General features: G+C 50.6%; 1 protein-coding gene across 3 annotated transcripts; it reads left to right on the plus strand.

Moving 5' to 3' along the window:
* Positions 1-132: 132 nt before the first annotated feature.
* LOC132834545 (cystatin-B-like) lies at positions 133-17918 on the plus strand. 3 transcript variants are annotated; one of them, XR_009647202.1, is made up of 5 exons: positions 133-301; positions 7125-7228; positions 13316-13452; positions 15203-15304; positions 17331-17918. XR_009647202.1 is itself a non-coding variant. In XM_060853476.1 (4 exons), the coding sequence occupies exons 2-4, from the start codon at positions 13342-13344 to the stop codon at positions 17421-17423; spliced, it is 306 nt and encodes a 101-aa protein (XP_060709459.1). In that variant the 5' UTR covers positions 133-301; positions 13316-13341; the 3' UTR covers positions 17424-17918. The 3 variants fall into 3 exon arrangements, 1 of the variants encoding a protein (XP_060709459.1); XR_009647203.1 differs by having other exon boundaries at positions 13376-13452; XM_060853476.1 differs by lacking the exon at positions 7125-7228.
* Positions 17919-21341: the final 3423 nt, after the last annotated feature.

Genomic DNA, 21341 nt, shown 5'->3' on the forward strand with positions numbered 1-21341 from the left:
GACATTGTGACCAGTCGGAGCTGGGTGTTGAGCTGAGGCCCGCCCTGAGTGTTCTCGTGCAGCCGCGAGACGCGGCCGTTCAACCGTCTCCGCGCGAGCTCGCGGTGGGAGGGGGCGGGGCGTTATCGTTTAAATCGGTCATCGCGAGGCGGGGCCATGGCGCTGTGTCTCTGTGGAGGTTTCCGCTAAAATCCTTTCAGTGAGGCTGAGAAAACAGTATCGGTGTGAGCCAAAAACTGTTAACGTGCAGATATACTGAGGAGAAAGTCACGCACGTTTGGCCCGGGGAAGGACGGAGTGGGTGAGTGGAATCAAACCGAATGAGAGATAACTCACACACAGCGTGGAAACAGGCTCTTTGACCCGACCCCATTCGGACTGACCGGATTTCCGAAACTGAACCAGGACCATTTGGCGGCGTTTGGCCCATATCCCTCTAAATTCTGGATCAGTGGTGCTGGAAGAGCACAGCAGGTCAGGCAGCGTCCGAGGAGCAGTAAAACCGACGTTTCGGGCAAAAGCCCTTCATCAGGAATAAAGGCAGAGAGCCTGAGGGTGGAGAGATCAGTGAGAGGAGGGTGGGGGGTAGGGAGAGAGTAGCATAGAGTACAATAGGTGAGGGGGGAGGGGATGGAGGTGATAGGTCATGGCGGGGGTGGGGGGGTGGATAGGCGGGAAAGGAGACAGGCAGGTAGGATGGGTCATGGGGACAGTGCTGAGCTGGAAGTTTGGAACTAGAGTGTTGTGGGGGGAAGGGGGAATGAGGAAGCTGTTGAAGTCCACATTGATGCCCTGGGGTTGAAGTGTTCCAAGGTGGAAGATGAGGTGTTCTTCCTCCAGATGTCTGGTGGTGAGGGAGCGGTGGTGAAGGAGGCCCAGGACCTCCATATTCCTCAGCAGAGTGGGAGGGGGAGTTGAAATATTTGAACACAGGGCGGTGTGGTTGATTGGTGTGGGTGTCCTGGAGATGTTTCCTAGCAGAGTGCTTGAGGGGGTGCCCAGTCTCCCCAATGTAGAGGAGACCGCATCGGGAGCAACGGATACAATGAATGATATTGGTGGATGTGCAGGTAAAAACTTTGATGGATGTGGAAGGCTCCTTTAGGGCCTTGGATGGAGGTGAGGGAGGAGGTGTGGGTGCAGGTTTTGCAATTCCTGCGGTGGCAGGGGAAGGTGCCAGGACGGGAGGGTGGGTTGAAGGGGGGTGTGGACCTGACCAGGTCGTCACAGAGGGAAGGGTCTGTGTGGAAGGCAGAAATGGGTGCGGAGGGAAATATATCCCTGGTGGTGGGGTTTGTTTGGAGGTGGCAGAAATTTCGGCGGATGATTTGGTTTGTGCGAAGGTTGGTAGGGTGGAAGGTGAGCACCAGGCGTGTTCTGTCCTTGTTATGGTTGGAGGGGTGGGGTCTGAGGACGGAGGTGTGGGATGTGGACGAGATGTGTTGGAGGGCATCTTTAACCACGTGGGAAGGGAAATTGTAGTTTCTAAAGGAGGCCATCTGGTGTGTTCTGTGGTGGAACGGTCCTCCTGGGAGTAGATACAGCAGAGGTGGAGGAATTGGGAATACTGGATGGCATTATTGCAGGAGGTATAATGGGAAGAGGTGTAATCCAGGTAGCTGTGGGAGTCAGTGGGTTTGTAAAAAAAAAATGTCGGTATCAAGTCGGTCATCATTAATGGGGATGGAGGGGTCCAGGAAGGGGAGGGAGGTGTCAGAGATGGTCCAGGTAAATTTTAAGGTCAGGGTGGAATGTATTGGTGAAGTTGATGAATTGCTCAACCTCCTCGTGAGAGCACAAGGTGGCGCCAAGGCAGTCATCAATGTCGCGGAGGAAGAAGTGGGGAGTGGTGCTGGTGTAATTACAAAAGATCGACTGTTCTATATAGCCAGCAAAGAGATTGGCATAGCTGGGGCTCATACGGGTGCCCATGGTTACCCCTTTGGTCTGGAGGAAGTGGGAGGATTCGAAGGAGAAATTGTTAATGGTGAGGACCGGTTCTGCCAAACGAATGAGTGTCGGCGTAAGGGTACTCTTGGAGAAGTTGGGAGAGGAAGAACTGGAGAGCTTGGAGGCCCTGGTCATGGCGGATGGAGTTGTAGAGGGATGGGATATCCATGGTGAAGATGAGGCGTTGGGGGTTGGGGAAACGGAAGTCTTGGAGGAGGTGGAGGGCGTGGGTGGTGTTTCGAACGTATGTGGGGAGTTCCTGAACTGGGGGGGAATAGGACAGTGTCGAGGTAGGTAGAAATGAGTTCAGTGGGACAGGTGCATGGGTTGGCCAGGGTGGTCAGGCTTGTGGATCTTGGGAAGGAGGTAGAACGGGCAGTACGGGGTTTCCCAGACTGAGGTTGGAAGCTGTGGGTGGGAGATCTCCTGAGGTGATGAGGTTCTGTATGGTCTGGGAGATGATGGTTTGGTGATTTGGGGGGGGGGAGGGTGGAGTCATGGTTGAGGGGGTGGTAGGAAGAGGTGTCCTTGAGTTGGCGTTTGGCTTCAGTGATGTAGAGGTCAATGCGCCAGACTACCACACACCCCCTTTATTTGCTGGCTTGATGGTGAGATTGGGATTGGAGGGCTGCACGTTGAGGGTGAGAGGTTGGCGTGAAGGAGGGGGGTAGACAGGCTGAGGCTGTTAATGTCCAGGTGGCAGTGGGCAATGGAGGTCGAGGGCGTGTAATAGGCCAGTGTGGGGTGTCCAGGTGGATGCAGTGTGTCGGAGCTGGGCGAAGGGGTCCTCGGAAGGTGAATGGGAGTTCTGATTGTGAAAGTAAGCTCGGAGGCAGAGGCAGCGGAAGAAGTGTTCGACGTCACGGCGTGTATTAAATTCGTTGATGCGTGGACGGAGGGGGATGAAAGTGAGTCCTTTGCTGAGGACTGGTTGTTCGTCCTCAGTGAGGGGAGGGTCTGGAGGGATGGTGAAAACTCGGCAGGACTGGGATCTGGTGTGGAGTTGGGAGTGGGGACAGAGCCTGTAACTGGAGTGGGTATGGTGGTGTGGGGAATGGGGGTGGTGTTACCCTCAGGGTTCTGGGGGGGAGGGGGAGGGGATGGTGACAGTGGGATCTGTGGGGGGGGCGTGTCAGCAGAATGCAGGTGAGTGGCTTTATTGGGGACGGAAGTGGTGGCAAACATGTCAGTGGGGGTGGGCAGAAGTCAGTGAGCATGTGACATCAGCGATGATGTGAGGGATGGAAGTGATGTCACGTGTGGTGCATGAGGAATTGTGATGGGCGGGAGTGGCTGTGGGGGTGGCCATGATGGGGGCGGAAGTGACATCAATCAATGTGGGGGTGACAGCTGCACCAGCCGCATGGCTAATGGCATCCGAGCAGTTCCAGAGGCCAGGGGAATCTATTGGAATATTTGAGGAGCGCTGGTTATGGAGGTGGGTAGATAAAAGTTTGTTGTACTTACAGTTTTTGATGTTTGAGATGGAGTTGAAATACTATTTGTTGAGAGTATGAATTCTCCTGAGGATGTAATACAGAGTGGGTCCTTTGCAATTCTGAGAGAGTGTGGCCCTCAGCTGAGGCAGGGCTGACTGTAGAGAGATTAGGTGCCGAGGCATTGCTGCGAGTGTGGAGTGGAGGATCTTGAAGGAGAACCATTGCTGATGTTTTTGAATCTGTAGTTTATACTTTTGTCCTGTTCTGGTCCGAACTCTGCTGGTTTAAAGGTAGTCTGGAGTCTGTGTGGGATGAGTTGGTTATGAAGGCAGGCACTGAGGAAACAAATGTGGCTGTGGTAGTGAGTTTATTTGGTTGAAGAGCTTCAGGGCAGAGGAAATGACCAGTGGGAGAGGGACTCCCTGAGATTCTTGTAGAGAGAGGAGGAAAACTTCAAGGCAGGCATCCTTGCAAGAGGATTTGTGCTAAGATTAAAATCAATGAGGTAAAAAACAATGACTGCAGATGCTGGAAACCACATTCTGGATTAGTGGTGCTGGAAGAGCACAGCAGTTCAGGCAGCATCCGAGGAGCAGTAAAATTGACGTTTCGGGCAAAAGCCCTTCATCAGGAATATAGGCAGAGAGCCTGAAATGTGGAGATAAGCTAGAGGAGGGTGGGGGGTGGGGAGAAAGTAGCATAGAGTACAATAGGTGAGTGGGGGAGGGGATGAAGGTGATAGGTCGGTTGGGGAGGAGGGAGAGGTGGAGTGGATAGGTGGAAAATAAGATAGGCAGGTAGGACAGGTCCGGACAAGTCATGGGGACAGTGTGCTGGAAGTTCGGAACTAGGGTGAAGTGGGGGAAGGGGAAATGAGGAAACTGTTGAAGTCCACATTGATCTGTGAATGTCACTGTCCAAATGGTGTTGGCACTCGGGGTTAGCGGGAAACTGGGACAGGATGAGACACATCCAAGAATTCTGAGTGGAGTGAGAGGAGAAACTGTGGCGCCACTGTCCCCAACATTAGAGTCTCCCTTGGACTGGGAGGAGGTGTCAGGAGACTGGAGGATTGATATTGCAGGCTTGTTCTGAAGAGGGTTGTGAGGTCATTCCTGGCAGTTCCATCCCTGTCAGTTTGACTCTGGTAATGGGAGGAGTATTAGCAACCTTTATTTGGGGAAAAGCTTGTGGTCATGTGGGGAAAGGTAAGGTGGTTAGGAAACATCAACGGGAAATTGTGCATTGGTAACTTGCTGAAAGGTTTTGAATTAATGGAAAGAGTAGATGAGGGCAGCGTTACTGATGTGATACACATGCATTTCCATATGATTAGTGAGGATGGTTACAGGTCATCGTCCAAGCTGCAGTGGCAACTTGGAGACAAAATTGACTTGAGTGTGAGGAAAGAGAAAGTAATGGCCAATGAACATTTATCCAGCTGGAGCAATGTTTGGAGTGAAGTTCCCAGGGTTTCTATATTGAGACCAGCATGTTCTGGAAAGGAGGAAGGATAAGGATGGCAAGGTAAGGGGGACCGTGGATAATAGTGAGGTTGTGAATTTCGTCAAAAGGGAAAACAGAATCATATATAAAGTTTAAGAAGCTAAAATTGAACAGGGCCTGTGAGGGATATAAAGAAAAGAGAACAAAAACTTAAACAGGGAATTAGGAGAGCAAGAAGGGGCCTTGAAATGACCTCTTAGAGTTAAAGAGAATCCCAAGGCATTCTATTTCTCAAGGATAAAGGAGGAAATGTATGCTTGGAGGCAGAGAATGTGGGTGAGATCTTAAATGAGTATTTTGCATCAGTATTCACCCAGAAGGGTGTGGGGAATAGTGAGATTTGTGTGGACCATGCTAATATGCTGCAGCATTTTGAGATCAAAAAAGTAGTAGTGCTGGGTCACCTGAAGAGCGTAAAGGTGAATAAGTCCCCAGGTCCTGATGGTATCTACCCCAGTTTATTGAGTGAGCCAAGAGTTTGCTGGGGTCTTGACCATGGTCTTGGTATCCTCCTTAGCCACTGGAGAGGTCACGAGGCCTGGCGAGTCGATAATCTGTTAAAGCATTGTGTTCACTTAGTGGGTGGCACAGTGGTTAGCACTGCTGCCTCACAGCGCCTGAGACCCGGGTTCAATTCCCGACTCAGGCGACTGACTGACTGTGTGGAGTTTGCACCTTCTCCCCGTGTCTGCGTGGGTTTCCACATTCCAAAGATGTGCGGGTCAGGTGAACTGGCCATGCTAAATTGCCCGTAGTGTTAGATAAGGGGTAAATGTACGGGTATGGGTGGGTTGCGCTTCGGCGGGTGGGTGTGGACTTGTTGGGCCGAAGGGCCTGTTTCCACACTGTAAGTAATCTAATCTAATCACTTCTGGTTGCCACATAAGAAGAATAATGAGGCTTTGGAAAGGGTGCAGAAGAGGGTGAACAGGATGCTGCCCGGATTGGAGGGTATGAGCTATAAGGAGCGGCTTAAAAAACATGGGTTGTTTTCTGTGGTGCAGTGGAAGTGGAGGGGAGGCTTGATTTGAAGTCTGTTCAATTGAGATAGAGTTGACAGTGAGAATCCTTTTCCCCGGAGTTGATATGCCCAATACTAGGAGACATGCAATTAACATGAGAGAGGATAAGTTTAAAGGAGATGTGAGGGGCAAGTGTTTTTACACTGAGTGAGTGGTAGGTGTCTAGAACTCACTGAGGTTTAGTGGGGGAGGCAGGTATGATTGGAGCGGTTGAGAACTTTAAGGTTGATTACTGCCTGACTGCTGAGCTGGAAGAGTTAAACCACAGATTCACAAGGTTCTACTCCCTTTATTGGGCTAAAAACAGCTGCTTGGAAAATACCTAACTGCAGCAGTTGTCTGAACATTCCCCTGTGCTTTTAAATGGAATTCAGACTCATGTTATGTAAACATGTTTAATAAAATTTACTTCTCATGTCAGTTTTAGGTTTTTTTTCTTTACTTCATTAACCCTGAACTGTAGATGGAAAGCATGGAGGTGGTCAGAAGAGGAGTGAAGAGAGCACATGAGATTAGATTTATGGTTAACCTTCACTTAGGAAAAGAAGGGGCTTTTTTGGCACAGTTGTAGTGTCCTTATCTCTGAGCCAGAAGGCACTGGTTCAAGGTCTACCAGTTCCACAGATGCATAGTAACACCTCTGAACAAGTTACTTTGAAAATATCTTTAAATAGTACACAGGCAATTATCGGAAAGAGTGGGAACAAGGTAAAGAGTATCACGTGGAGACTGAGGACATAGCTGAAATAATAAATGAGAACACTACAACATTTCACTTAAGTAGGAGTATACTTAAGTGGGAAATCAGGAGGGCACAAAGGGGACGTGAGATAGCTTTGACAAATTGTATTCTCCTCAATTCTAAGGGTTTTTGCAAATATATTAAGGCCGAAGGGGTAACTAAGGAGAGAATAGGACCCCTCAAAGATCAGCAAGGTGGCCTTTGTGTGGAGCCACAGGAGAGAGGAGATATTAAACGAGTATTTTGTATCAGTATTTACTGTGGAAAAGGACGTGGAATGTAGGGAAATAAATGGTGACATCTTGAAAAATGTCCATATTACAGAGGAGTAAGTACTGGATGTCTTGAAATGTATAAGTGGATAAATCCCCAGTACCTGATCAGGTGTATCCAAAAACTCTGTGGGAAGCCAGGGAAGTGATTGCTGGGCTTCTTGCTGAGGTATTTGTATCGTTGATCGCACAGGTGAGGTGCCGAAGAATGGAGGTTGCCTAACGTGGTGCCACTGTTTAAGGGTGGTAAGGACAAGCCAGGGAACTATAGACCAGTGAGCCTGACATCGGTGGTTGGTAAGTAGTAGGAGGGAATGCTGACGGCCAGGATGTATATGTATTTGGAAAGGCATTGACTAATTAGGGATTGTCAACATGGCTTAGTGCATGGGAAATCACGTCTCACAAGTACAGGCCCTTCATGGAACCACTCTGCTAATAAAGGAAGTTAGACTAATCCAACATAGAACATGACAGTGTAGTACAGGCTCTTTATGGATTCGCTTGGCTAATAACAGATGTTAGACTAATACAACATCGAGCATTACAGTTCAGTACAGGGCCTTTATGGAACCGCTCAGATAATAAAGGAAATTAGACTAATACAACATAGAACATTACAGTGCAGTATAACCTTTTATGGAACTGCTTGGCTAATAAAAGAAGTTAGACTAACACCAAATATAGAACATTAGAGTAGGCCCTTTATGCAACCACTTAGTTAATTATGCCCGTTCCACTCAAAGAACATAGAGTAAAAAATGAGGTCTGCAGATGCTGGAGATCACAGCTGCAAATGTGTTGCTGGTCAAAGCACAGCAGGTTAGGCAGCATCTCAGGAATAGAGAATTCGACGTTTCGAGCATAAGCCCTTCATCAGGAATAAGAGAGAGAGAGCCAAGCAGGCTAAGATAAAAGGTAGGGAGGAGGGACTAGGGGGAGGGGCGATGGAGGTGGGATAGGTGGAAGGAGGTCAAGGTGAGGGTGATAGGCCGGAGTGGGGTGGGGGCGGAGAGGTCAGGAAGAGGATTGCAGGTTAGGAGGGCGGTGCTGAGTTGAGGGAACCGACTGAGACAAGGTGGGGGGAGGGGAAATGAGGAAGCTGGAGAAATCTGAATTCATACCTTGTGGTTGGAGGGTTCCCAGGCGGAAGATGAGGCGCTCCTCCTCCAGCCGTCGTGTAGTTGTGTTCTGCCGGTGGAGGAGTCCAAGGACCTGCATGTCCTCGGTGGAGTGGGAGGGGGAGTTAAAGTGTTGAGCCACGGGGTGATTGGGTTGGTTGGTTCGGGCGGCCCAGAGGTGTTCTCTGAAGCGTTCCGCAAGTTCCACACCTCCACACTCACTTCCCTCCAAGGCCCCAAGGGATCCTTCCATATCCGCCACAAGTTCACCTGCACCTCCACACACATCATCTATTGCATCCGCTGCACCCGATGTGGCCTCCTCTATATTGGTGAGACAGGCCGCTTACTTGCGGAACGCTTCAGAGAACACCTCTGGGCCGCCCGAACCAACCAACCCAATCACCCCGTGGCTCAACACTTTAACTCCCCCTCCCACTCCACCGAGGACATGCAGGTCCTTGGACTCCTCCACCGGCAGAACACAACTACACGACGGCTGGAGGAGGAGCGCCTCATCTTCCGCCTGGGAACCCTCCAACCACAAGGTATGAATTCAGATTTCTCCAGCTTCCTCATTTCCCCTCCCCCCACCTTGTCTCAGTCGGTTCCCTCAACTCAGCACCGCCCTCCTAACCTGCAATCCTCTTCCTGACCTCTCCGCCCCCACCCCACTCCGGCCTATCACCCTCACCTTGACCTCCTTCCACCTATCCCACCTCCATCGCCCCTCCCCCTAGTCCCTCCTCCCTACCTTTTATCTTAGCCTGCTTGGCTCTCTCTCAAAGAACATAGAGCATTACAGTGCAGTACAGGCCTTTCATGGAACCACTCAGCTAAAAAAGGAAGTTAGACTATTACAACATAGAACATTACAGCACAGTAGAGGCCCTTTATGGAACCATTTGGCTGATAAAGGAATTTAGACTAATACAACTTAGAATATGACAGCGCAGTACAGGCCCTTCATGGAACCATTCGGCTAATACAGGAAATTAGACTCATAGAATACTACAATGCAGTACAGGCCCTTTATGGAACTGTTCAGCTAGAAATGAAAGTTACACTCATTGAGCATAGAACATGACAGTGCAATACAGACCTTTCATGGAACCACTCAGCTAATAAAGGAAGTCACACCACGACAACATAGAACATGACATCACAGTACAATAACTTTGTGGAACCGTTTGGCTCATCAAGGAAATTAGACTCAGAACATAGAACATTACAGCGCAGTACAGGCCTTTTATAGAACCACTCGGCTAACAAATAAAATTAGACTCATAGGACATAGTAGATCACAGCACATACAATCCGTCTGTGGAACTGCATGGCTAATAAAGGAAGTTAGACTCATAGAGCACAGAAAATTACAGCACAGTACAGGCCCTTTATGGCACCGCTCCGCTAATACTCTATGTTAGAACAGAGAACATTACAGGACAATATAGGCCTTTTATGGAACCAGTTGGCTAATTTTGGATGTTAGATTCATTGAACATAGAAAATTACAGCGCAGTACAGACCCTTTATGGAACTACTGAGCTAATAAAGTAAGTTAGACACCTAGACCATGACAGCGCAGTACAGGCCCGTAATGGAAACGCTTGGCTAATAAAGGAAGTTAGATTCATACAACACAGAACATTGCAGTGCAGTACAAGCCCTTTATGGAACCATTTGGCTGATAATTGTAAAAGATATCAATAGCTCACATATCAATAAATTTCCATCCGAGTCAAATTCTGAAGCAGTGAATTTGATTGAAACATACTTGCTAGACGGGTGTCTAATGAGTAGGCCTCACGATCTGAGGGTTACATTCAGATTTATGTAGTTCAGCTACATCTCTCGGTCCTCCCTTTTACCCCATTGGTTACTTTTGCTGTAGCGTGCAGCCTATCACAAGCTCGAGCTTCACTCCGCCTCTATTTACTTCTCCCATAATTCTAACCCTGTCGCCCCTTACACTTATTTATCTAATTCCTTATTTGTGACTATCCTGGCATAGTTTCTTGTCTTTGTGTGATCATCCTGCCAAACTAAATTCCGTCCATTGAGTACATTCCCCCCTACGATTGGCACACTATTCTCCTGTTGCTGGTACACCCTGATGCATGGTTGCTCAGCCCTATTAGTCATTGATAATTCTACCTGTTTTCACTTCTCACTGTTTAGTATTTGCATATGCAGCCCAAGTTTATGATGTAAGCTTTTGCAGAAGCAACACCTCTTCCCTTATGCTGCACAGTTTTAACCCTATATCTTACACAGAGGAGAGTGGGCCTGGTGAGGAGGAATGTACACCCAGCACAGGGGAGAGTGGGCCTGGTGAGGGGGAGTGCACACCCAGCACAGGGGAGAGTGGGCCTGGTGAGGGGGAGTGCACACCCAGCACAGGGGAGAGTGGGCCCAGTGAGGAGGAGTGCGCACCTAAGACAGGGGAGAGTGGGCCCGGTGAGGCAGGGTGTACACCCAGCACAGGGGAGGGTGGGCCCGGTGAGGCAGGGTGTACACCCAGCACAGGGGAGAGTGGGCCCGGTGAGGCAGGGTGTACACCCAGCAAAGGGGAGAATGGGCCCGGTGTGGGTGAGCACACGCCCAGCACAAGGGAGAGTGGGCCCGGTGAGGAGGAGTGTACACCCAGCACAGGGGAGAATGGGCCCGGTGAGGGGGACGGTACACCCAGCACAAGGGAGAGTGGCATGGTGAGGAGGGGTGTACACCCAGCACAAGAGAGAGTGGGCCCCGTGACGGGGAGTGTACGGCCAGCACAGCGGGCCCGGTGAGGAAGGGTGTAAATCCAGCACAGGGGAGAGTGGACCCTGTGAGGGGGAGTGTACACCCAGCACAGGGGAGAGTGGGTCCGGTTAGGGGGATGTAAGCCCAGTACAGGGGAGAGTTGGCCCGGTTCGGGGGAGTGTACGCTCAGCAGAGGGGAGAGTGGGCCTGGTGAGGAGGAGTTTAGACCCAACACAGGGGAGAGCGGGACCGCTGAGGAGGAGAGTACACCCAGCTCAGGGGAGAGTGTGCCTGGTGAGGGAGAGAGTATACCCAGTACAGGGGAGAGTGTGCCTGGTGAGGGAGAGAGTACACCTAGCACAGGGGAAAGTGTTGAAAATGTGTTGCTGGAAAAACGCAGCAGGTCAGGCAGCATCCAAGGAGCAGGAGAATCGACGTTTCGGGCATGTGTCCTTACCTGGATTCTCCTGCTCCTTGGATGCTGCCTGACCTGCTGCGCCTTCCCAGCAACACATTTTCAGCTCTGATCTCCAGCATCTGCAGTCCTCACTTTCTCCACGGGGAAAAGTAGGCCCGGTGTGTGGGGGTGTTCACCCAGCACAGGAGAAAGTGGGCCCTGTGAGGCAGAGTGTACACCCAACACAGCGGAGAGTGGGCCCGGTTACGGGAGTGTATAGTTAGCACAGGGGAGAGTGGGCCTGGTGAGGGGGGAGAGTAAGCCCAGTACACGGGAGAGTTGGCCCGGTTCGGGGGAGTGTACATTCAGCAGAGGGGAGAGTCGGCCGGGTGAGGAGGGGTGTACACCCAGCGCAGGGGAGAGTGGGCCCGGTTAGGGGGTGTGTGCACCCAGTACAGGCTAGGGTGGGCCCGGTACAGGGGAGTGCGGGCCCAGTGAGGAAGAGCGTACAGCCATCACAAAGGAGTGTGGGCCCGGTGAGGAAGGGTGTACGCCCAGTACAGGGGAGAGTGGGACCAGTGAGGAAGAGTGTACAACCAGCACATGGGAGAGAGGGTCCGGTGAGGGCAGATTGTACGCCCAGCACAGGGTAGAGTGTGCCCGGTGAGGAGGGGTGTACCCAACACAGGGGAGTGTGGGCCCGGTGAGGAAAAATGTACACCCAGCACAGGGGTGAGTGGGCTCAGTGAGGGGGAGTATTCACCCAGCACAGGGGAGAGTGGGCCCAGTGAGGGGGAGTATTCACCCAGCACAGGGGAGAGTGGACCCGGGGAGGAGGGGTGTACAGCCAGCGCAGGGGAGAGTGGACCTGGGGAGGAGGGGTGTACAGCCAGCGCAGGGGAGAGTGGACCCAGTGAGAAGGAGTGTACACCCCGCACAGGGGAGAGTGGGCCCATTGACGAGAGATGTACACCCAGCACAGGAGAGTGTGGAACCAGTGAGGTGGAGTGTACACACAGAGGGGAGAGTGGGCCCGGTGAGGAGGAGTGTACATACAGCGCAGGGGTGTGTTGACCCAGTGAGGAGGTGTGTACACCCAGCACAGGGGAGAGTGGTCCCAGTGAGGGGAGGTGTACACCCAGCACAGGGGAGAGTAGGCTGGTGAGAGGGAGTGTACACCCAGCACAGGGGAGAGTGGGCTCAATGTGTGAGGCATGTTTTCCAAATGAAGACCTTGTGTGCGACCGGTCTTACTTTTCCTGGTGAACACAGGAAGTGACATCAGATTTGGTGGCTGCTACATCCGCGGAGGTGCCTTTGCTGAGGTGGGCCCAGTGGTGAAAGATGGGGCCTGAGGATGGGTGAGTTTGTTGTTGGATGGTCCTGTGTGGATGGAGGTGAAGTGAGATGGGGGAATGCTAACTCAGGCATCATGGATGATGTGCTGGCTCACTGATGATGGACTCTTTAATCTGAAGCTATCCTTCATTGTCGTATTCTTCAATTCTTCAGAATGGCACTGAAACGTGACAACACATGAAAGCTTTTCTGCAAACTCGCAACAAAAATAAACTTTATTAAAATTATTCATTCATTTGAGTAATCCCCCAGGATCCTGCCCTCATCAAACTCTCCCAAGACGGGGATACCATGAGATTAGATCCACAGGAAATCTCCCAGGACAGGAACAGCACAGGGTGAGATACGGAGCAAAGCTCACTCCAATATTTTCTATTACTCATTGTAATTTCCACCAAACCACATTTTGGAAGTGACAGCGTCTCCTTTAAAAGTGGAATCCTTTCCCTTTCCCAGCAGCTTGCCTTGCCCTGTTTCCTGCTGACAATTTCAACACTGTCATTGAACACAAGTTCCCATCATTCCCTTCAGCTGCCTTGCTGTATTCACCTTGTCCAGCTGACCCAGATTCCGGAGCCAGTCGCTCTGAGGAGCAAGTTCATGCCAATAGGGATTCGACCTCCCAACTTTCTCAATGGTTTGGAAATATTTCTTACTTGTCCCAAAGCTGAAATGAAGTTTCTGCTCTGGACCTGCTAATGGAGCCGTTGTGTTATATCATGCTATGTTGCATCACTTGATGCCCCATCGCTGTTTTCCCAGGAACTGTCAGGATAGTGAAGTGATGGATGGCTCATACCAACTCCTCCGTCTTTCTCACAGTGAGCTGGATCAGCCCTGTTGCTGCACATCGGATCATATCGGGAGGCAGCCTTGTCATGTTCCAACCTGATGCAAGGGTAAATATCTCTGTGGAAAAATGTCCTGCCTGAAATTTAATAACAATCCTTCAAATGCATTGAAAACATCAGTTTCAGAACAGTTCAACATGAGATTAGCATATCTTCAATGTACTCTCCCAGGCGGATGGAGACGTTCTGAGTTGTACACCAGGGATTTCATCACAGGAAAATCATTCATGAGTGCAGCATTCGATCAGAACTGAAAATACAACATTCATTCAGAATTAATGCTCCGACAGTGCAGCACTCCCTCAGGACTGAGCCCCAGACAGTGCAGCACTCCCTCAATACTGACGCTCCGACAGTGCGGCACACCCTCAGTACTGACCCTCCGACAGTGCAGCTCGTCCTCAGTACTGATCCTCCGACAGTGCAGCACTCCCTCAGGACTGACCCCCCGACAGTGCGGCTCGTCCTCAGTACTGGCACTCCGACAGTGTGGCACTCCCTCAGCACTGATGCTCTGACAGTGCAGCACTCCCTCAGTACTGACCCTCCGACAGTGCACTCCCTCAGCACTGACCCACAGACAATACAGCATTCCCACAGTACTGACCCTCTGACAGTGCAGCACTCTCTCAGTACTGACCCTCTGACAGTGCAGCACTCTCTCAGTACTGACCCTCCGACAGTGCGACACTACCTCAGTACTGACCCTCCGAGAGTGTGGCACTTCCTCAGTACTGACCACCTGACAGTGCAGCACACCCTCAGTACTGACCCTCCGACAGTGCGGCACTCCCTTAGTACTGACCCTCCGACAGTGCGGCACTCCCTTAGTACTGACCCTCCGACAGTGCAGCACTCCCTCAGGACTGACCTTCTGACATTCCGGCACTCCCTCAGGACTGACCTTCCGACAGTACCGCACTCCCTCAGTACTGACCCTCTGACAGTGCAGCAGTCCCTCAGTACTGACCCTCCGACAGTGCAGCAGTCCCTCAGTACTGACCCTCCGACAGTGCAGCAGTCCCTCAGTCCTAACCCTCTGACAGTGCGGCACTCCCTCAGTACTGACCCTCTGACAGTGCGGCACTCCCTCAGCACTGACCACCTGACAGTGCAGCACTCCCTCAGGACTGACCTTCTGACATTCCGGCACTCCCTCAGGACTGACCTTCCGACAGTACCGCACTTCCTCAGTACTGACCCTCTGACAGTGCAGCAGTCCCTCAGTACTGACCCTCCGACAGTGTGGCACTCCCTCAGTCCTAACCCTCTGACAGTGCGGCACTCCCTCACCACTGACCCTCTGACAGTGCGGCACTCCCTCACCACTGACCCTCTGACAGTGCGGCACTCCCTCAGTCCTAACCCTCTGACAGTGCGGCACTCCCTCAGTCCTAACCCTCTGACAGTGCGGCACTCCCTCAGTACTGACCCTCTGATAGTGTGGCACTCCCTCAGTCCTGACCCTCTGACCGTGCGGCACTCCCTCAGTCCTGACCCTCTGACCGTGCGGCACTCCCTCAGTCCTGACCCTCTGACCGTGCGGCACTCCCTCAGTCCTGACCCTCTGACAGTGCGGCACTCCTTCAGTACTGACCCTCTGACAGTGCGGCACTCCCTCAGTACTGACCCTCTGACAGTGCGGCACTCCCTCAGTACTGACCCTCTGACAGTGCGGCACTCCCTCAGTACAGACCCTCTGACAGTGCGGCACTTCCTCAGGACTAGCCCTCTGACCGTGAATGTGTTCTGCAGTAACGCTGATGTTTTCTGTTCCTTTCTATTGTGATGTTTCCAGTTACAGCCCTCGGTTTTGGAGCAGTTGAAGAGACCTTTGCATGTTTATCACTCGATCTCATATCGTTCACAAGTGGTAGCTGGAATGAATTACTTCATCAAGGTGTGTAAACAGAATCAATCGAGTTTCCACAGCTCTTTGTAGAGACCAGGCGGATTACATACTGCCCTGTTCATTCCAACCCTGGATCCTGCTCTGCAATTCAATGAGTATCTGACTGTGTGCTGAACTCCCCTTTTGTACTGACCCAGCAGGATGTTGTTCCTGCTTGTAGCCATTCCTGTCTTTGTGATCTGCTCTCACACTCGGTCCCATTCATCTCTCTCATCCTGTCCTTCCACATTTACCCAGCATGCCGTGTGACATTGACCTTCCCACTCTGTCTGGATCAATCCCTCTTCCTGCTGCCTTCCATGCTGCCTTCTTGGGAGCTTTCCAATCTGATCAAGCGGACAATCTCCTGACATCCTCACCCTAATCATCCCTCTCGTGGTCCTAATTCATGTCTCAATCCAATCTGCACTTCATTGTTCTCTGTTTCACCAGACATATTTGCACCCTCCTTTGATGAATATCCCACCTCCCATCATTGGGAAAACCCTCTCAGCTCAGCGTTTTGAAGATGATTGCCCGCTGCTGCACTCCGTTTCTCTCAGAGCTCAATGAATGAATGTCCCAAGTCAGGAGGATGACATTGTTTGGGATATAGTTGATCAGAGATTTCTGGAACGGCCCCAGTGAGGGGCGAGGGAGATATTTGGAAATGTAGTCGCTCAGAAATGACTGAGGGCTGTATGGACTGGAGCTGGTTACAAAGATGGGGGATGTTTTCGGGGTTTGAGGAGGTAGAAAGATCAGAAGGATTATAGACACATAGACTCATACAGCATGGAAACAGACCTTTCGGTCCAACCAGTCCACACTGACCGTAATCCCAAACTAAACTCGTGCCACCTGCCTGCTCCTGGACAATATCCGTCCAAACCTTTCCTACCCATGTACCCATCCAAACGCCTTTTACATGTTGGGACAGAGCTCACATCCACCACTTCTTCTGGAAGGTGACAGAGAGACAAAGGGGTGAAGGGGCTGGGGGGGGGGATACAGAGAGAGGGAGGGGGGTGGAGGGGCTGGAGGGGGACACAGAGATAGGGAGGGGGTGGAGGGGCTGGAGGGGGTTACAGAGATAGAGAAGGGGTGTAGGGGCTGGAGGGGGATACAGAGATAGGGAGGGGGTGAAGGGGCTGGGGGGGTTACAGCGATAGGGAGGGGGTGGAGGGGGTTACAGCGATAGGGAGGGGGTGTAGCGGGTGGAGGGGGTGTAGCGGCTGGAGGGGGTTACAGAGATGGGAGGGAGTGTAGGGGTTGGAGGGTGTTACAGAGATGGGGAGGGGGTGTAGGGGTTGGAGGGTGTCACAGAGATAGGGAGGGGGTGGAGTGGCTGATGGGGGTTACAGAGGGAGGGAAGGAGTTTAGGGCCTGTCGGGGGTTACAGAGATCGGAGGGGGTGCAGGGGCTGGAGGATGTTACAGAGGTAGGGAGGGGGTGTAGGGTCTGGAGGGTGAAACAGTGATAGAGAGGGTGTATATGGGCGGGAGATGGTTACAGAGATAGGGAGGGGGTGTAGAGGTTGGAGGTGGTTACAGAGATAGGGAAGGGGCATAGGGGCTGGAGGGGGTTACAGAGTTGGGGAGGAGTTGGAGTGGCTGGTGGGTTACAGACACATGGAGAGATGTAGGGGCTGGAGGGGGTTACAGAGATAGGGAGGGGGTGTAGGGGCTGGAGGGGGTTACAAAGATAGGGAGGGACTGTAGGGGTTACAGAGATAGGGAGGGGGTGCAGGGGCTGGAGGGGGTTACAGTGATAGGGAGGGGGTGTAGGGGCTAGAGGAGTTTACAAAGATAGTGAGGGAATGTTGGGGCTGGAGGGGCTTACAGAGATAGGGAGGGTGGTTATTGCGAGTGGAGGTTACAGAAAATGATTTGGAGTTACAGTCCAGGGGAAGCTCTTCCCTGATGGGGGGTTGTACTGAGTGAGTGGTGTTATTTGAGGATGTTTGCTTCATGCTCCAAGAGGCCGCTGTGAGGATCATCGTTTGTAAACTCATTGGTTTTGTTTCGTGTTGCAGGTTGTGATTGGGGATGTTGATGATGACATACACGTGCGGATGTTTCAGCCATTGTCCTGTTCTGATGAGAAACCCTCACTGTCAGATATCTAAACAGACAAGAAGCTGTTTGATAAGATTGAGTACTTCTAAGAGAGACCCAGAGCATTGTTTGTATCTCTCTCTCTCTCTTCACCATCAAATGCTGTTTGTAAAGAAATTCCCTGCCTTTTCCCTCCCTCTCGATCCTGACCACTGGGCTCTCCCTGTCTCCCTGCTGCCTCTGTCCCTAATAGTCTGGAGTGCTTGATGAAGCCAGCGAACCCTAACCACCTCCAGGCTGATTATTAACTGGGCAACCAATGCTGGGCCATGCTTCAATGCTATTGCACCATGGGATTGATGATTCCAAATCAAAACCTCCCCTATTCCCTCTTTACGTCAACCACTTCCAGCTTGGAAACGCTTCAGGCCGTGCTCAGGGAATGGTGTGACAGGACATCTGAACAGCTGCTGTGACGTTGCAAGCTGACCTTGGAATCCCCCCCACGCCCAGTAACTGAGCTGTTCCACTGGAATCACATCGCACAGCATTCAATAAAAGCATTCTGAACGTTTCCTTGTGGCCGTTGATTCTTTCAATATTGGGAGTGAGAGCAGATGGATTCAGGAAACAGTTGCCCCTCACTGAGTGCCCTGAGAGACACCCGTTTATATCTGAAGACAGGGATAAAGGTCTATGATATACATCAACAAAGGAGAAAGAACAATGCAGCACTGGAACAGGCCCTTCGGCCCTCCAAGCCTGCACTGACACACCTTGCCCTTCCATAATAAAGCTGCCTTCCCTCACAGGATTCGAATCCCTCTATTCCTTTCCTATTCATGTGTGTGGCCCGGTGATTCCTGAATGCTGTTGTTGTATCTGCATCCACCACTCTCTCTAGCAGCATGTTCCAGCCACACCCCGCCACCCTGTATGTGAAAAACCTGCCTCACACATCCCCCTCCTCCATCACACCTTGAACCTGTGTTCCCTAGTAACTGGCTCCTGGGAAAAAGCCTCATCCATTCCACACAATCCGTACCATTCACATGCTCATAAAATCCTATCAACCTCCTGCATTCCAGTGAAATCAAACTCAGTCTGTCCAACCTTGTTTCATAGCTACAGACCCCGCCATACCAGGTAACATCCTGGTAACCCTTTTCTGTAACTTCTGCAGAGTACCCACATCCTTCTGGTCATGTGCTAACCAGAACCATACGCAACATTCTATAAAGCTGCAGGATAACTTATCCATCCTGATACTCAATGCCCCTCCGAATGAAGGCACGCATGCTCGAAGTCATTTTTACGACCATACCTACCTGCACTACCACGTTCAGTGAGAGAACATAGAACATTACAGCACAGTACAGGCACAGGCCCCTTCAGCTCTTGATGTTGTGCTGACCTGTGGAACCAATCTGAAGCCCATCTGTCCTACAATATTCCATTCTCATCTGCATGTTTATCCAATGATCATTTAAATGACCTTAAAGTTGGTGAGTCTACTACTGTGGCAGTTCCATGCCCCTCTTACTCTCTGAGTAAAGAACCAACCTCTGACATCTGTCCTATGTCTATCACCCCTCAATTTAAAGCTATGTCCCCTTGTGCTAGCCATCACCATCCAAGGAAAAAGGCTTCCACTGTCCACCCTGTCTAACCCTCTGATTATCTTATACATCTCCAGTAAGTCGCCTCTCAACCTTCTACTCTCTAACAGCCTCAAATCTCTCAGCTTTTCCTCACAAGACCTCTCCTACATTCCAGGCAACATCCCAGCAAATCTCCTCTGAACCTTTTCCAATGCTTCCACATCCTTCCGATAATGCAGCGACCAGAACTGAACGCAATCCTCCAAGTGCGGCTGCACCAGCGTTTTAGACAGCTACAGCATGACCAGGATGTTGGCTGGTCTGGAGGAAAGGCTGAGAGACTTGGGTCTGTTCTCATTGGAAAGAAGAAGGCTCAGAGGGCATTTGATAGAGACATACAAGATGATCAGAAGATTAGATAGGGTAGACAGTGAAAATCTTTTTCCGAGGATGATGACGTCAGCTTCAACGAGGGGCCATAACTCCAAATTGAGGGGTGATAGATTTAAAGTATTCCTGTATTCCTGATGAAGGGCTTTTGCCCAAATCGTCGATTTTACTGCTCGTCGGATGCTACCTGAACTGCTGTGTTTTTCCAGCACTAATCCAGGATGATAGATTTAAGACAAATGTCAGAGGCAGGTTCTTGACGCAGAGAGTAGTAAGGGTGTGAAAAGACCCACCTGCCAATGTAGTCAACTCAGCCACATTAGGGAGATTGAAACAATCCTTAAAGAAGCTCATGGATGATTTTAGGATAGTGTAGGGGGATGAACCGAGAATAGTTCACAGGTCGGTGCACTATTTGAGGGCTGAAGGGCCTGTTCTGCACTGTATTATTCTATGTTTCTATTTTCTATGTTCTAAACTCGATCTCTCTACCAATAAAAGCCTTCTTAACAATCCTACCATCCTGGGTGGCAACTTTCAGGGATCTATGCACATGGACACCGAGATCTCTCTGCTCATCTACATTACCAAGTATCTTACCATTAGCCCAGTACTCTTTATTCCTGTTGCTGCTTCCAAAGTGAATCACCTCACACTTTTCCACACTAAACTTTATTTGCCACCTCTCAGCCCAGCTCTGCAGCTTATCTATGTCCCTCTGTAACCTACAACATCCTTCAGCACCACCCACAACTCCATCAACCTTAGCATCATCTGCAAATTTACTAACCCATCCTTCTGTGCCCTCATCCAGGTCATTTGTTAAAATGACAAACAGCAGTGGCCCCAAAACAGTTCATTGTGGTACACCACCAGTAACTGAACTCCAGAACAAACATTTCTCCATGAATCGCCATCCTCTGTTTTCCTTCAGCTAGCCAGTTTCTGATCCAAACCGCTAAATTACCCTCAATCCCATGCATCTGTATTATGGGCAGTAGCCGACAGTGGGGAACCTAATCAAATGCCTCATTGAAATCCATATACACCATATGTGTCAAACTGCAGATGATGGAGGAGATATTAAATGAGTACTTTGCATCAGTGCACCAGAACATGGAAGATATAGAATGTAAGGAAATAGATGGTGACATCTTGAAAAAAATGTCCATATTACAGAGGAGGAAATGCTGGGTGTCTTGAAATGCATAAAGGATAAATCCCCAGGACCTGATCAGGTGTACCCAAGAACTCTGTGGGAAGCAAGGGAAGTGATTGCTGGGCCTCTTCCTGAGATATTTGTATCATCGATAGTAACAGGTGAGGTGCCAGAAGACTGGAGGTTGGCAAACGTGGTGCCTCTGTTTAAGAAGGATGGTAAGGACAAGCCAGGGAACTATAGACCAGTGAGCCTGACACTGGTGGTGGGCAAGTTGTTGGAGGGAATCCTAAGGGACAGGATGTACATGTATTTGGAAAGGCAAGGACTAAATAAGGGTAGTCAACATGGCTTTGCGTGTGGGAAATCATGTCTCACAAACTTAAAGAAGTAACAAAGAGGATCGATGAGGACAGACCCGTGGACGTGATCCATAGAAAGCAGGAAACACCAGTAGTTCTTCATCCGGAGTCTCACTGAAGATGTTACCTAGTAAGGTGAGGAAAGGTTTGAAAATGAACCTTCCAGCTCAGCGAGCAAACCTATGTCCAGTGATTTATATGGACTTCAGTAAGGTATTTGACAAGGTTCCCCATGGGAGACTGGGTAGCAAGGTTCAATGTCACAGAATACAGGGAGAACTAGCCATTCAGATACAGAACTGGCTCAAAGGTAGAAGACAGAGGGTGGTGGTGGAGGGTTGTTTTTCAGACTGGAGGCCTGTGACCAGTGGAGTGCCACAAGGATCGGTGCTGGGTCCTCTACTTTTTGTCATTTATGTAAATGATTTGGATGTGAGTATAAGACATATAGTTAATAAGTTTGCAGATGACACCAAA

The sequence above is a fragment of the Hemiscyllium ocellatum genome, chromosome 40 (assembly GCF_020745735.1).
Source record: "Hemiscyllium ocellatum isolate sHemOce1 chromosome 40, sHemOce1.pat.X.cur, whole genome shotgun sequence".
NCBI lineage: Eukaryota > Metazoa > Chordata > Chondrichthyes > Orectolobiformes > Hemiscylliidae > Hemiscyllium > Hemiscyllium ocellatum.